This window comes from Paramisgurnus dabryanus, chromosome 1, assembly GCF_030506205.2.
Source record: "Paramisgurnus dabryanus chromosome 1, PD_genome_1.1, whole genome shotgun sequence".
NCBI lineage: Eukaryota > Metazoa > Chordata > Actinopteri > Cypriniformes > Cobitidae > Paramisgurnus > Paramisgurnus dabryanus.
The window spans coordinates 43,883,054-43,898,564 of NC_133337.1; the positions used below are offsets into that span (position 1 = coordinate 43,883,054).

Sequence of the window (15,511 nt, forward strand, 5' to 3'; positions counted from 1 at the left end):
GTAACACCGTACTACCAACTCTCATTTATTAACCTCATTTTTATTAATAGGATAAACCCATTAAGATGTACCATCTTATTTCGAGGGGGTCCTCACATTTAAAGTTACACAATCGTAACAAAATAACAAAACATAACACAATTAAAGTTAACAATAAAGTTACAATAACAAAAAAACAAGTGACAAAACAAAAATTAAAAGTAACAGATAAACAAAATACAGTTATAAATAAACATCAAATAGAAAAATAATAAAAAAATACTAGAATAACAACAGTTTCAGTTTCAATGGTAGCATGTGCTAAAGATCGTTTAACGACCAAAATAATGAATTTAATGTCTGCATGTAAATTATTCCAATCTATTGGGACTTAAAAAAAAAAATTATTTTGCCGATTGTTTTTTTGTTTTATTTTTGCACGAGGAGCAACATTCATTTATTAGCTAACATGATAATAAGCAACATATTTTACAGTATTTATTAGTTTATATACTGTAAATACAACTGTGCATTGTTCATTCATGTTAGTTTATTGTTCTTCACCTAAAGATGACAGATCTGTTTGATTTTAAATATGCATTAGTAAATCTGCTATAAATATAAAAATATAAATATTTATATTTATAAAATAAATGATTGATACACAGAAATCTGACACTTGGCATTTACAAAACGAAAAAGAACTTAGCAAGTGCTTCCAAGCAGCTTTTAAAAACATGACAACACAATGCAGTTTAAGCGTAACCTAGGTAACAGGTAATTCAAGATTATCTGGTAACACTTTACAATAAGGTTGCATTTGTCTAGTTATGTATTAGCTAACATGATCTAACAATAAACAATACTTCTACAGCATTTATAATTTAGAATTTGGCATTATTAATACATTTATTAAATCAAGCATCAAAACTGTTAACATTAATTAATGCACCATGAACTAGCAACTATATTGACATTATTTAATATTAACAAGAATGAATACTACATTGATCATTGTTTGTTCATAATGCATTTACTAATGTTAACTAGCAACTTTATTGTGAAGGGTTACATACACTGTCAGAAATAAAGGAACAAAACTGTCCTTTTCTGTCACTGGGGCTGTACCCTAGTTTCCGTTTGATACCTTTACAGGAATACGAAACCGAATACAATTTTGGGTAGATTACCGTACCTTAAGGACCTACATTGTTAAAAAAAGTCAAAATATGTACCCTAGGTGCCAATGGGGCAGCACCCTTTAAAAAGGTAATTGTATGGACCATTAGGTACAGATATGTAAACATTTAGTGCCACTATGCACCTTTGAGATACTAATATGTATTGTTAAGGTATAAGCTCTCTTTGATCCCAGAATGTACTTCTGAGGTACTAAAATGAAATCCTAAGGTGCAAAGCTGTACTTTTTGAAAGGGTACAGCCCCAGTGACAGAAAAGTACAGTTTTGTACCTTTATTTCTCACAGTGTAGTCACATTTTTTGCCTGATGAAAACTGTAAATATAATGGTGGCTTACTAAAACAACACACACGCGCGCACATACGCATTAGTAGTTGAACTTATAGATATTATGTATGAATATCTATTATGGCTGATAGACCCAATTCAGCTTTACTTCTGTGATGCTCACATGTGCAGTGTGAATGATCATTGTGTGAAACTGAACTTACAGTAGCAGTTATGTGTCTGAACTGTCAAATGTAGCATCTATTTAAATATATATCTATGGTCCAAGGTGGTGCAAAAGAGTAGAGGCAGGGACTAATTTGCATATTCTTAGATTTGCATATAGTAAATAAGGCAAGGGTGTAGTTAGATTCAAGCTGTTTCAAATAGCTCCTTTGGTCCGATTCACGGTTTTACATTTCCTTCAGTGTGTAGGTGTGTATTAGTACATGTTAACGATTTGCAAAAGGTACAAACCACAAAGTAAACGACGACGTGAGTTATCGTCTCCAACGTAATTCTCTTTTCTTGGACTACAACAAACACACGGATTGTAGGCAACAGTTTACTTCCAGGGATTGGTGACATAGTCAAGACCAACATTATCATAATTCCTCTCGCTTGGACTCACAGCCTGTAAATTAAAGGAATATTCCATTTTCTTAAAAGAAAAATCCAGATAATTTACTCACCACCATGTCATCCAAAATGTTGATGTCTTTCTTTCTTTCATTGCAGGATTTTTCTCATTTTAATGGACTTTAATAGAGCCCAACATTTAATACTTAACTCAACACTTAACAGTTTTTTTCATTGGAGATTCAACGGACTATAAACGATCCCAAATGAGGCATTAGGGTCTTATCTAGCGAAACGATTGTCATTTTTGACAAGAAATATAAAAAATATGTACTTTTAAACCACAACTTCTCGTCTAGATCCGGTCGTGATGCGCCAACGTGACCCCACGCAAAACGTCATGACGTCAAGAGGTCACAGAAGACGAACGTGAAACTCCGCCCCAGTGTTTACAAATGTGTTGAAAGAGGACCGTTCCTACGTTGTTGTATGTCAACTGATACTAATTAATGTCTTTGTGTCAGTTTATTGTTTACAATGGTCCGCAAATGTGCGTTTTATATATGTAAAACGTGACCTCCCTACGTCACTACGCATTTACGTTAGGTCATGCTGTACCGGACCTAGACGAAAAGTTGTGGTTTAAAGGAGCATATTTTTTGTTTTTCTTGTCAAAAATGACAATCGTTTTGCTAGATAAGACCCTTATGCCTCGTTTGGGATCGTTTATAGTCCTTTGAAACTCCGTTGAATAAAACTGTTAAGTATTAAATGTTGGGCTCTATTAAAGTCCATTAAAATGAGAAAAATCCTGCAATGTTTTCCTCAAAAAACATAATTTCTTCTCGACTGAACAAAGAAAGACATCAACATTTTGGATGACATGGTGGTGAGTAAATTATCTGGATTTTTCTTTTAAGAAAATTGAATATTCCTTTAACTCCTGTTAGCATTGCATTGTCACAGAATCACTCAAAAATTGCCAGGAGCATCACATTTCCGGCTGACCTCAGAGGTATTCTGGCCAATCACAAGGTAAAGATTATCTGGGGCGGCAGTGGCCTAGTGGTTCATGTAGGTTGTCTACAAACCGGAAGGTTGGTGGTTCAATCCCCGGCTCCACTGGACCAAGTGTCGAGGTGTCCTTGAGCAAGACACCTAACCCCAGCTTGCTCCCGACGAGCTGGCTGGCGTCTTGCATGGCTGACACCGCCGTCGGTGTATGAATGTGGGAGTGAATGGGTAATTGTAAAGCGCTTTGGATGGCCATAGGTCTGTTAAAAGCGCTATATAAATGCAGTCCATTTACCATCTGGCCAATCAGGGACACAGAGCTTTTCAAATCCGTGCGTTTCTGGAATAGAGCGAAATCTGGAGCTAAAAAAATAGGGTATGTAGAAAATTATGTGTTTTTTAACCATAAACCATGCAAACACATTGTAATATACCAAATACACAAAATAACGCAGTTTTTAGCAATGAAATAGGTGCACTTTCAAAGAAATTACTATGACAGGTAAAACTTTTACATTTTCTATCATGATGCTCAAAGATTAATTTTTACTGATACAATTATTGTAGGGAAACTTTAAAACAGGTCTCTGTATGCCTACTTTTATGTATAAAATTCATCTTTTAATGGCTCCAACGCAAAAAGAGCAAATTTCAGTTTGCATCATTAGGGGGCTTGCACCCTAAACAGTGTACTTTATACTACCAGCTAAGTACAGTAAGTGCTATACCAATTTGTTTTTTATGTGTATTCTAATGAATATATATTGTTATGAGAGCTCATTTTTTCAGCTTCCTGCAGTCTCGTGCTCTTCCTGGTTCATTTAGGTGCTTTGAAAACTCCCTACGCAGTAAGTAATGACATTCAAAACAAATGGCTGAAATGGTTACCTGTCATCCTGGGCTTCAAGTCCATGGAGAAAAGAAGTAGTTTCACACAAAAGAGGCTTTTAAAGTTTTTGATTTATCTTCATGCTTGCATTAAACGGTTCTATAAACTCAATACCGCTAGAGTAATAATGTAATATGGTTCTATACCAGCATGGCTGTGATAAGGCCAGAGGTCGCAATGCTGATGTATAGCAATATCTCACAACTACAACAGTGATATTACTGACATACATACAATATGATAAATATTATTCAAACTCAAAAATATTTTTAAAAAAACCGTGTCACAATCTCAGTCAGTCTGCAACTATGTTTGGTATTCCTCTGACTTCCCTAGTCACAGTTCTTTGTCTACACAATGCACACGTCTTGCACGTCTTCCAGGTATGAGACCTAAATTCATTATTATATTTTATTACTCTTCTGACTCTTTTATTACTCTTTTTCTTTATCCCTGCCTTCCATTCTTTGGATTTCAATATACATTTACATCCCCAAGCAACAACAAGCGGTGATTCAACAAGCGGTCACTGATTCAGACGTATTCATAAATTCAGAATTGCATTGACATACTATTTTTGCCATATAAATGTGTGGTTAAAATAAAAAGACTAGCATACGATTTCACATTTAGTCATTTGCTTCATTCCTCCAAACTAAAACACCTACTGGTTGTTTTAGTTTGATATTTATAGACCAATTTAACAGCTTGCACCAAGGCTAACCAGTTCTGCTGTTAAACAACACATTGTCAGGATTCACTAAAGACACACAGTGAAGTAGTACTGACCTCATTGCATGCATTTGTAGAAGTTTCCATTTCCAGACAAAAAATATATAGGAGTAGAGTATTTATATGAATCACGCAACACAATTTAGTAAGGTTTGTGCTCTGCAATTCATTGGTATTCATTAGTCACTATACAAAAATGGCAAAAGCATTGAAAATGCCCATAACCACCATCAATATTAACCAAAATGACTAATTATTGGAGAATCCTGCTCCTTTTCCCAAGCAAATTTTTTTACAAAAAACTCTTTAATTTGAAAAATTGTTTGAAAATAAAGTTAAAAAGATGCATATGCATTAAAAAAAGAAATAATAATAAGTTTTTCTCTGTTAAATTCTGCCAGAAGATCGAGAGGGCATGGAACTCACACAGACCTAAGACCCAAGATGTCTTCAGATGGGTCCATAACACTTTCGTATAAGGAACACATTCACTTTTACCTATAAATTTGGCCTTTATACACTTTTTTTTTTTTTTTACTTTTTACTTTAGTAAGGCAGTTGTTGTAGAGTTTAAGTGTAGATACTGGGTAGGATTAAAGTTTGGAGAAGAAAAAGTAATGCAAAAAATCATTAAACCTACCATTGTGAATCTGAGGTGTGTTCATTTTAAACCGGTTTTTACAGATATACCACTAACTTTTTGATTATGATATTATGCAACCTCACAGAGATTTATTTTTTCAGCAGCTTCACCTCAGTGATGCCGAACTGCAGATCTTAGTTGTTGTTTATTTTTACAATGTGGGAGTATTGTTACTGGAACAGAAGCATCTTTACAATACCGTAACCCTTGCTTTTCCACACAAATATGTCTGGCATTTACTAAGTGTACTTCCTTAAACAGCATTAAACTGCAAAACAAGGTCTCATTCAGTAACCTCAATCCATTCGCTAATGTGAACCAACAAGCAATATTTTACAGTGTTTTTTAATTAATGCAAATACAGTTGTGCATTGTTCATTCATGCTAGTTTTTTGCTCATTAACTAATGCTTACAAGAAGTTAGCTTTTATGCATGTATGGTCTTGAAATGAACATGAAATGTTAGTTCTGTGTGGTTATGTTCACACTGCACAGGATAACTGAATTCACGGTCCTATTGTTAAGCCTGAACATTTAAGGGACCATAAGAAAGTATAAGTGCAATTAAGGGTTAAATGACCAATTAAAGCATATATATAGGCTATGTTTCTTGTTTTATTTTTACCATTTACCCTACAATGTCAGAAAACAAATGGTCAAATGGTTTGAAAGGGTCTACAAATTTCAAAAAGGACACATTTGTACCTAAAGAGTTCATATACAAGTAAACGGTACATATTATAAACATTTTAAATGGTACCACCATCACTGTTTTAAAATACCATATTTTTGAGAGTGTAGGTCGTAAAAGTCATGTGCATGGTCACAAATAAAGAAAAATCTGTGTGGAAACAAACCAAATGCTGTTTATAGACTCAACTACATAAAAAATGTCCAACAAATAAAAAGTCCAACATCTGCAGACACAGCTGGTTGGTATTACATCAGTAATTGTAATGCATTGATACAAATGTCAAGAATAAATAAAAAACAGCATCCGGAGCTGTGAAATTGAACCCTATTTATTTAAATCCTTTAAAGGGTAAACATGGTGAAAGAGTGAAACAATTACCATCAACAAATCTCAAGAACAGGCTTAAAAAAGTGCACTTCATTTTAACAGTTTGAAAAATACAAAATATGTGGCACACGTTATATATGTGTTCATACGTTTATATTGCAGTAGGAAAGATAAATACATACATACATACAAGGTTATTTCATTCCACTAATCCAAAATTACACAACATCCTAAATACCTTTAAATTTCCAAACAAATTTTTGCATACAGAGGGCAGGAAACGGGCACTATAGGGGAAAAGAGTGCAAAGCGTTCTACAAGATTATGAAGTTGTGGCTACATTGTACTGCAAGACACCTATATGTTCACAAGAGAGACAACAGTGATATTGCAATTGACACTGTCTACATAATGCATTAATCACTCACACATTTATATATTGCATTTAAATAAAATTAAGGACTTGGTTAAATAGATATATTGTTAAATATAATCACTGCCCCATCCCAACCCAGTAATGTACAAACAAAAACACAGTGTTAGATGTCACATAACTGTTTTACAATGGTGACATGTTACATACAAGGGTACGACTTTTTCAGTGTTTTTCTAATTGAAAACTTTGTCTTCAGGTGCAAAAAGAAGAGGTTGAATTTAATATTCATGAATACTATTTATTCATAAAGGTAGACAACAAAAACATTAATAACGTCTCGGGTTACGTATGTAACCCTGGTTCCCTGAGAAGGGAAACAGACGCTGTGTCGCCGTAGCAACGCTTTGGGGAACGCCTCGGCATGACTGATCTGAAGCATGTGCAACACAATCAATAATTGGATGATCATATATTGGCTGGATGCCGCGCGAACCAGGGCTATAAGGCGGCATCCCATACAGACACACTCTCTACCAGTGCCGAAGCAAGTGGCTACAGGGATGCAGGAAGTATGGCATGGAGACGCAGCGTCTCGTTCCCTTCTCAGGGAACCAGGGTTAACTACGTAACCCGAGACGTTCCCTTTCGAGGAACTCGAGCTGCGTCGCCATAGCAACGCTTTGGGGAACGAGATGCACACGCTTCCATACTACCAAATGCCTGTAGCGTGTATAAACTGAACACAGTTAAGGCAAAAGAACCTGGGACCATAAAATTTGACGAAGGTGAGTGGCGAAGACCAACCGTCCCATCACATATGTCCTGAAGTGAGGTGCCTGACCCTAAGGCCTTAGAGGCAGCCATACCCCGGGTAGAGTGGGCCCTCACAGCGAAGGGTGAGGGTATGCCCTGATGTTCATAAGCCAGTGAGACAACATCCACTATCCATCTGTTCAAAGTCTGCTTGGTTGCCGGTAAACCTTTTCTGGGTGAACCAAAGCACACAAATAACTGCTCCACTGAGCAGTCCTGTGAACATTTGTATCCAGTGCTCACACAGGACACACCAAATTAAGAAGGGGGGAGGACAAAGGGCCTGCAGAACATTGGGCCTCGGCACCTTGGGAACATAACCTGGCCTTGGGTGTAAAAAAGCCTTACCCATCTCAGGTGCAAACTCCAGACATGTAGGGGATACTGACAGGGCCTGAAGGTCCCCCACCCGCTTTAAAGAGGTAATAGCCAGAAGGAACACCGTCTTAAAGGCCAGAAGCCTATTTGGTGAGGGTCTCAAGTGGTTCAAACGGAGCCAACGAGCGCTCTTCCAGCAAGACCGCTAGTTCCCAGGTAGGCACCCTCGAGCGACTAACGGGTCAGAACCTGCAAGTGCCACGAAAAAAGCGGGCCACCAATGGATGTCTACCCAATGATGAGCCTTCCACAGGAGTATGGTAGGCAGAAACTGCTGCCACATAGACCTTAAGAGTGGAAGGGGTTAACCCATCAGAGTAACGCTCCTGCAGAAACCTCAGCACCACGTCGACAGGGCTGTTAACCGGGTCTGCCAGACGAGCTGAGCACCAGGAGGAGAACATTTTCCACTTAACAGAATACATTTTCCTTGTGGAGGGAGCTCTGGAGTTAAGAATGTTCTCCACATCCTCAGCTGAGAGACCGGAGTTTATGAGCCCAGCCCTTTCAGAGGCCAGACCCACAGTTTCCACATTTCTGGACGGGGATGAAAGATAACACCCCCCCCACTAAGGCGTCCCTGAAATCTCTCGACCATGGAATTAACAGCGTTGCTGAAGAGACCAGAGGGAGCCACTGGGGCCTCCATGAGGAACACCTTGTCGGCTGATTTAATATCTGATAAATTCAGCCAGAGATGCCTCTCAACTGCCACCAATGCAGCCATCGCACGACCGACTGACTTCGCCAGTAGAGAAACATCCGTCGCCAGATGCAGCGAACTGACCACATCTGCGTTTCGGTCCTCATCTTTTGCCAGCTGATGCAATGATTCAGCCTGGGACGCCTGCAGCAACCCAATGGTGTGTAGACAAGCACCTGCCTGACTCGCCGAGGTAAAGGCTTTACCAACCAGCACGGATGTGATGCGGGATGGTTTATTTGGCAGTGAGTGTGCCTTCAGAGAGGAAGAGGAGGGTGGGGACAGGTAACTTGCCAGGGTCGGTTCTACCTGTGGAATCGAACCATACCGTGATCCTTCACCCCCGAGATGTTTGAGTAGATGTTGGACTGATAGGAAAATGTGTGGGCTGAATAGGGATGTTTCCAAGACCTAAACATCTCTCCGTGGAGATGAAAAGAAGGGGAGGCACCGCTCGTAACATCAGATACCGCTCGTCCAGACGGCTCTGCGGCTCCACTTGTTCAACCGGCCAGTCCAAGCCGAGCTGAGCCACCGCAAGCGTCACCATACACGGGGGAGACCGTAGGTGGGTCATCCAAATCTCCGATGTATCCCACATCAACGCTTAGGACATCCACCTCTTCAGAGGACAGAGAAAGCGTCGAGCTACCTTCAGGGGAGGAGGAACCCCTCCTACCATACCAAGGGGGCAATCGAAGCCACCGAGAAAGGGAGAGAAACCGTCTCCATCTCCTTGCTGAGATCCATTTGCAACCCCCACGAGTGCAGTCGCCGCTCTGCCTCAGCAGAGGCTGTGTGTGTCCTTGATTGGGTACGCACAACTTAAACTTCTTAGACATACTTCAGATAGTATAATACCAACACGCAGTCACTTGCTGAGGCACAAAATGTGAGTGTGTCTGTATGTGATGCCTTCTTATACCCCTGGTCCGGGCAGCATCCAGCCAATATCCAATCATCTAATTATTGATTAGGTGTTACACGTGCTTCAGATCAGTCATGCCGAGGCGCTCCCCAAAGCGTTGCTATTCCTAAAAAGGGAACTTATCGCAACCAATGTCTGGAAGATGAAGCCTTTCTAAAAAGAAATCAAGAAGATAAAATACTTACATCTGTCAAAGCATATTTCACACAACATGCCATCTTGGCATAAATTACAATTTTTGAGGACTGATCCAAACAACTTTTCAGATTCAGGTAGGGTTGTACATCCCAACCAAGAAGAAGTAGCTTTTAGAAATGTGATCAGAAAACTTACAACAGATTGTCTTAAACTAAAATACGGCAGGAGTGTCAGATTATTATGCCAGGAAACATCTAGCAAATATCTTTACCAACAAGAGAAACAGCACTTGGGTAAACAGTCCACTGTATCAACTTATGATTCTGCATCAACACTGCCAAATAGCTGATGAAGAAAATGTGATGTCAAAATGGTTAATCAGAAACAAACGGGTTAGTCAACAAATCATACATGGATGTTTTTTTATAGATTTAAGATTATGCAATATACATTACACACAATGCATATTTGTTATTTGCTGGAGTCCTTCAACCAACCTATCAATTAATGTGACCCAGGCTAAAGTCTCAAAATCAAATTCGGAGATTGGGAGCATCAAAGTTTGATTTCACAATTCAATCTTTGACATGACTCAGTCAATATTAAAAGAAATCAATGTTATACTTTCACAAAACGTTCTTTACATTATGTATTATGATTTTACGTACTTCATTATGTAGAAGAAAACAACAACAACAACAACAACAAAATAGCTGGGGTCACCAATAAAAGGGAAGCTCTAGTACTGCTTAACTCTTTAAGGCTTAAATTATAATTTTTAGATTGATTTGTAAAGATTAAATACAAATCAATAAAACCGTATATTAAAATAAACCAACAGATATCCAAATAAAATGAATTTTAAAATATTTTTATTATTGGTTCAGCAAAGATCCTGTTATTTTACATTAAAACAGAAAATACATAAAACATAAAATGCACACATTAAAAGGACGGTAGCTTATTTCCTCTATGGTCACACCTCCCTATGAGTTGCAACCTACCAAACAAATCAAACGCAATATAAACAATAGTGTTTCTGATGCACGAAATCTCTTGAAAAGAAATGCACAAACCCGAACCGTTTAAAATCCTTTACCAAAAATACTATAGTACATCCAAGGCTCGATATCCCAGAAGCACTACAGTATCTGCCTTTATTGGTACATTTCTTTAAATAATAATAAAAAACGCCTCGCAGCCATATGTGACTAAACCGGAGTGCTACATGGATCAGTGCAGACTGTATGAACTACATTCTTAAGCTACTGATTTTGAAAATTGGTTTCTAAAAGAAGGCCACCAAATGACGTGACTGGCTTTATCAATGCGAGTGCTTAGCCCTGTGTTTCTTTGGAGAGCTATGTGTGAAAGCCTGAATTGTATATGTTGGTGAGTCAAATGTGCAGCAAAACACAAAAGGCTTTCACGCACCTGCAGGAGTGCTTCTCTCAAAAGAGGGTATAAGGAACAAGAGCCGCCCACCGCATGCATGCTGGTAAACCTCAGCGTCAGTGCTGTTGTGCAACAGCTGAAGTGAGATTCTCCTGTCTGAAAGTTTGCTGCACATCAGGACGGTATACATATTAACATTAGGCATTACATAGATGGAACACACATAGATGAAAGTTTATACCCATGCTACAGGCACCAAAGCCACCTTTTGGTGTCGACGTGAGACTTTGGTACCGTTTTTCTAATGTGGAACCGGCTCCATGCAATTATATTTCCAGTGGTGTATGTGGAGGACGGCGAGCTTGATGCTTGTGAACACAAGGTACATGTTAAAATGCTCTCTCAGTGAGAGATTAAAAAAGAAAATCTCTTTTTTTAAAGTCAAGTCATTGACACGAGTCATGCATCGGACCCCAGCATGTGCCAGTACTAAGGCCAAACGTGGCCCACAGTCGTTCTGAATGTGTAAAAGTGGCCACGTTTCCAAGGTCCAGTCGGCCGTGACCATCAGCTTAAGGTTTTTAAGGCAATAGACGGCACATGCAGACAGATAGAGAGAGAAGAGGGCACATCGGTTCAGGAAGAGGCTCATAGCTGGTGTACTACGCTGTCCGCGTGATTTATGGACACTGAGCCGTCCTGTCTCAGCCTCTGCCATTGAAATGTTGTGCTGAGAGAGCCCACCTCTTCTTCCTCATTCTCCTGCTCTTTTGCGAACTCCATGAAAACCTGCAAAACATGTACTTTCTCTTATACCCGATTTACTGTAAATCGGCTAGACTGACTGGAAGATGAGATAAGTGAAAGATATGTAGATAAGTCTGTTACTTATCTTCACATTAAAAAGAATGAGATAATAAATAAGATCTCAACCGACAAAAACTACGCATCTTAATATTTCTCTGATAAATCAGATTTTTCTTGTTCTATTTTAAGGTTAGTCTACTTTGATTTTTCATGGAGAAATAAAAAGACAATTTTTTAATGACTATATTAAGAAACCATGACGGCACACATACCTGTTCAAGAGTTGACTGGGAGAAGTTGTACTCTTCAAAGTTAAAGTTTTGTTTAGCTGTAAGGCAAAAAAAAAAAAAACATTGTAAGCCGATTAAGTTAACACACGCAAGAACCAGGAAGTACCTGTTAAAAAATACAGTACATGATTTACTTCTTACCACTCTCTAGCTGGGAAAAAGCCTTGGCTAGTGACTTCACGTCTTCCATTGGGATTTTATACACCATCAGGGTGGCAAAACTGCAAAAATCCAAGACATATTAGCAATGCTTATAAAGGAAAACACCACCGTTTTTCAATATTTTACTAAGTTCTTACCTCAATTTAGCAAAATGTATCTTTTTTTTCAATGCGTGCATTTAATCTTTGTATGGCGCGTCGTGAATGTGTTAGCATTTAGCCTAGCCCCATTCAATCCTTAGGATCCGAACAGGGATGAATTTAGAAGCCACCAAACACTTCCATGTTTTCCCTATTTAAAGACTGTTACATAAGTAGTTACAGGCGCAGTAATATTGAAAGAAGTTTAAGCGAGAGGGGGAGTAGTCAGGAGTGATGTTGTTACTGCGCGCCAAGGTCGAAATGCTGCAAACTAAGTGCTCTTCCGCCATACAATATAGTTCTAAGTTTTATCTACTTAAAAAAAAAGAAGCCACATTTTATTTTTTACCACCATACTTACTCCTGTAACTACTCATCTAACAAATCTTTAAATAGAGAAAAGTGTTTGGTGGCTGCTAATTTCTTTCCTGTTTGGATCCTAAGGAATGAATGGGGCTAGGCTAAATGCTAACACATTCATGATGTGCTGTACAAAGATTAAGTGCACGAATTCAAAAAGATATGCATGTATTGATTTGTCTAAGTTGAGGTAAGAACATAGTAAAATATTGAAAAACGGTGCTGTTTTCCTTTAAAGCCAGGCTCACACTACAGGGTTTTTGGCCCCTTATTTCACCCTTCTGAAATTAACTTGCGGGTCCAGGACCGTTCAATGTATGGCTTAGACCAGGAGTAGGCAAAATAATCTGTCATTCACCTCCATCTCTCATTGGCTATTGTAAAAGTACTGATGTAATCATCCTGATTTAAAATAATAAATATCAAAAATGTTTGATACGATCAGGGTGGCCTACCAGATAGTCTAAGCCAGGGGTATGCAACATCGGTCTTGGAGTGCCGATGTCCTGCTGATTTTAGCTTCGGCTTTAATCAAGCACAACTGAAAAGCTAATCAAGGTCTAAAGAGTCACCTGGTAGGCGAGGTTTTATCAGGGTTGGAGCTAAAATCTGCAAAATGTCGGCACTCCAGGACCGATGTTGTATACCCCTGGCTTAGACTATCTGGTAGGCCACCCTGATCGTATCAAACATTTTTGATATTTATTATTTTAAATCAGGATGATTACATCAGTACATTTACAATAGCCAATGAGAGATGGAGGTGAATGACAGATTTTGTTTTAAACCATGAACCAAGCTGTGCACAGTTTCTTACTCAATATTTAGGGGTCAAGCCCAGAATGGGCGAGACCCCTATTGTGATTGTTAGTTTTCTTATTATTATTATTATTATTATTATTATTATTATCTATTATTCTTCTTCTTCCGCCATTGCGTCTATGGCAGCCCATAGAACCGTACGTAGGAAAGTTATGAAATTTGGCACACTCAAAGAGGACATTCCAAATAGTCCCCACACCAAATTTGGAGTGTCTTTGTCAAACCCTATAGCGCCACCAACAGTCCAAATTTTCACTTGCATTTTTGGTTATAACTGCTGACCCATACGTCATAGAAACGCAATTCTTGTTTCATCTGATTCCTTGGCTCATGCCAATTCGATTGCACCATATGACGTCATTTCCGTTATGCTAATTATTTTGATATTTTGAATTGTTTGTAAAACCTACTTTTTCGAACTCGTCCTAGAGCTTTTGTCCAATTTGCGTAAAGAATGGGTGTTTAGCATCTAGAGACACTCATGGCAAAAAGTTATGGAATTCGTGTCTATTCGCCGATCCGTTTCTGTATACCGCGTCATAACATTTTACGTAGAGCGCGAACAAACGGATTTGAGGCTGTATCTTTGCCAAAGTAGTTTTGATGGCAGTCATGACATGAGGGTGCGTGCACAGTTTCGTCACAGTGCCACATAGTGTTCACGAGATTTGAAAAATTTCTATTTTTGCTAATATCTAATGCTAGCTTGATATTAAAATTATGGATTTGTGGCTATATCTTCGCAAAAGTTTTGCACATTAATGTGTGCATTGCCAGTGGTTCAGTGGTTAGTGAAGGTTGTCTACAAATCGGAAGGTTGGTGGTTCAAACCCCAGCTCCACCTGACCAAGTGTTGAGGTGTCCATTAGTGAGACATCTAACCCCAACTGTTATATGTCATCAAAGTCATGAACAGAGGGTGCATGGAGCGGTTTGTCACAAGGCCACCTAGTGGTCACGAGATTTGAAAAGTGACTGTTTTTGTTTTTATGCTGCAAAATTGAGTCTAAAATCATGAAATTGCTATTGTTAGATTCCTTGAGGCATGCCGAGTCAAACGATACCAAAATGTTTTTGGATGGCCATTTTCAATTACAAAGCATACCAACTTTTTCAAACTCCTCCTACAGCGTTGATTTGATTGGCTTGGATTTGGTACACACAATCTAGACTCTAGACAAAAAGTCATAAAAAGATTTTGTTAGACCAATTAGTTATTGTATAGCGCATCAACAAATATTATGGCGAGCACGCCGGAATGGATTTGAGGCTATATCTTTGCAAAAGTTTTGCATATTAATGTGCGTATTTCCAGTGGTTCAGTGGTTAGTGTAGGTTGTCTACAAATCGGAAGGTTGGTGGTTCAAACCCCAACTCCACCTGACCAAGTGTTGAGGTATCATTGAGAACCCCAACTGCTCCTGATGAGCTGGACGGCTCTCGCATGGCTGACAGTGTATGAATGTTTCACAACTTGTAAATGTCATGAACTGAGGGTGCATGGAATAATTTGTCACAGAGCCACCTATTTCATCAGCATTTTTTTGAAAGCCCTTGTAAACTTTTCAGTGCCCCCTAGTGGTTAAGAGTTTTGAGGCTTTATCTCCAGATCGCTTTATTGTGTGTACACCATATTTGGTGGGTGTCATCACAATTATGACCTGAGGCACCATCTATTGTTTTGGTGCAGTGCCCCCAGTGGTCAAGTCATTTGAGGCTATATCTCAACATTGCTTAATCATATGTATATAAAATTTGGTGGGTGTCATCACAATCATGACCCGCGGCACCATCTATTGTTTCAGTGCAGCGCCACCAAGATAAAGAAGATTTGAAAAATTGCAATTTTTGCCTTAATCTACTGAAAACTTAGAT

The 15,511-nt window shown here is 38.7% G+C and overlaps 1 protein-coding gene across 1 annotated transcript in view; it reads right to left on the reverse strand.

Annotated features, from left to right (window-relative positions):
* Window positions 1-6,309: 6,309 nt before the first annotated feature.
* Window positions 6,310-15,511, reverse strand: part of abca5 (ATP-binding cassette, sub-family A (ABC1), member 5) — a 29,795-nt gene continuing 20,593 nt past the window's right edge. The window contains 3 exon segments of the mRNA XM_065262687.2: window positions 6,310-11,844; window positions 12,135-12,190; window positions 12,294-12,373. Coding sequence (XP_065118759.2) covers window positions 11,704-11,844; window positions 12,135-12,190; window positions 12,294-12,373 — 277 coding nt within the window. The 3' untranslated portion in view covers window positions 6,310-11,703.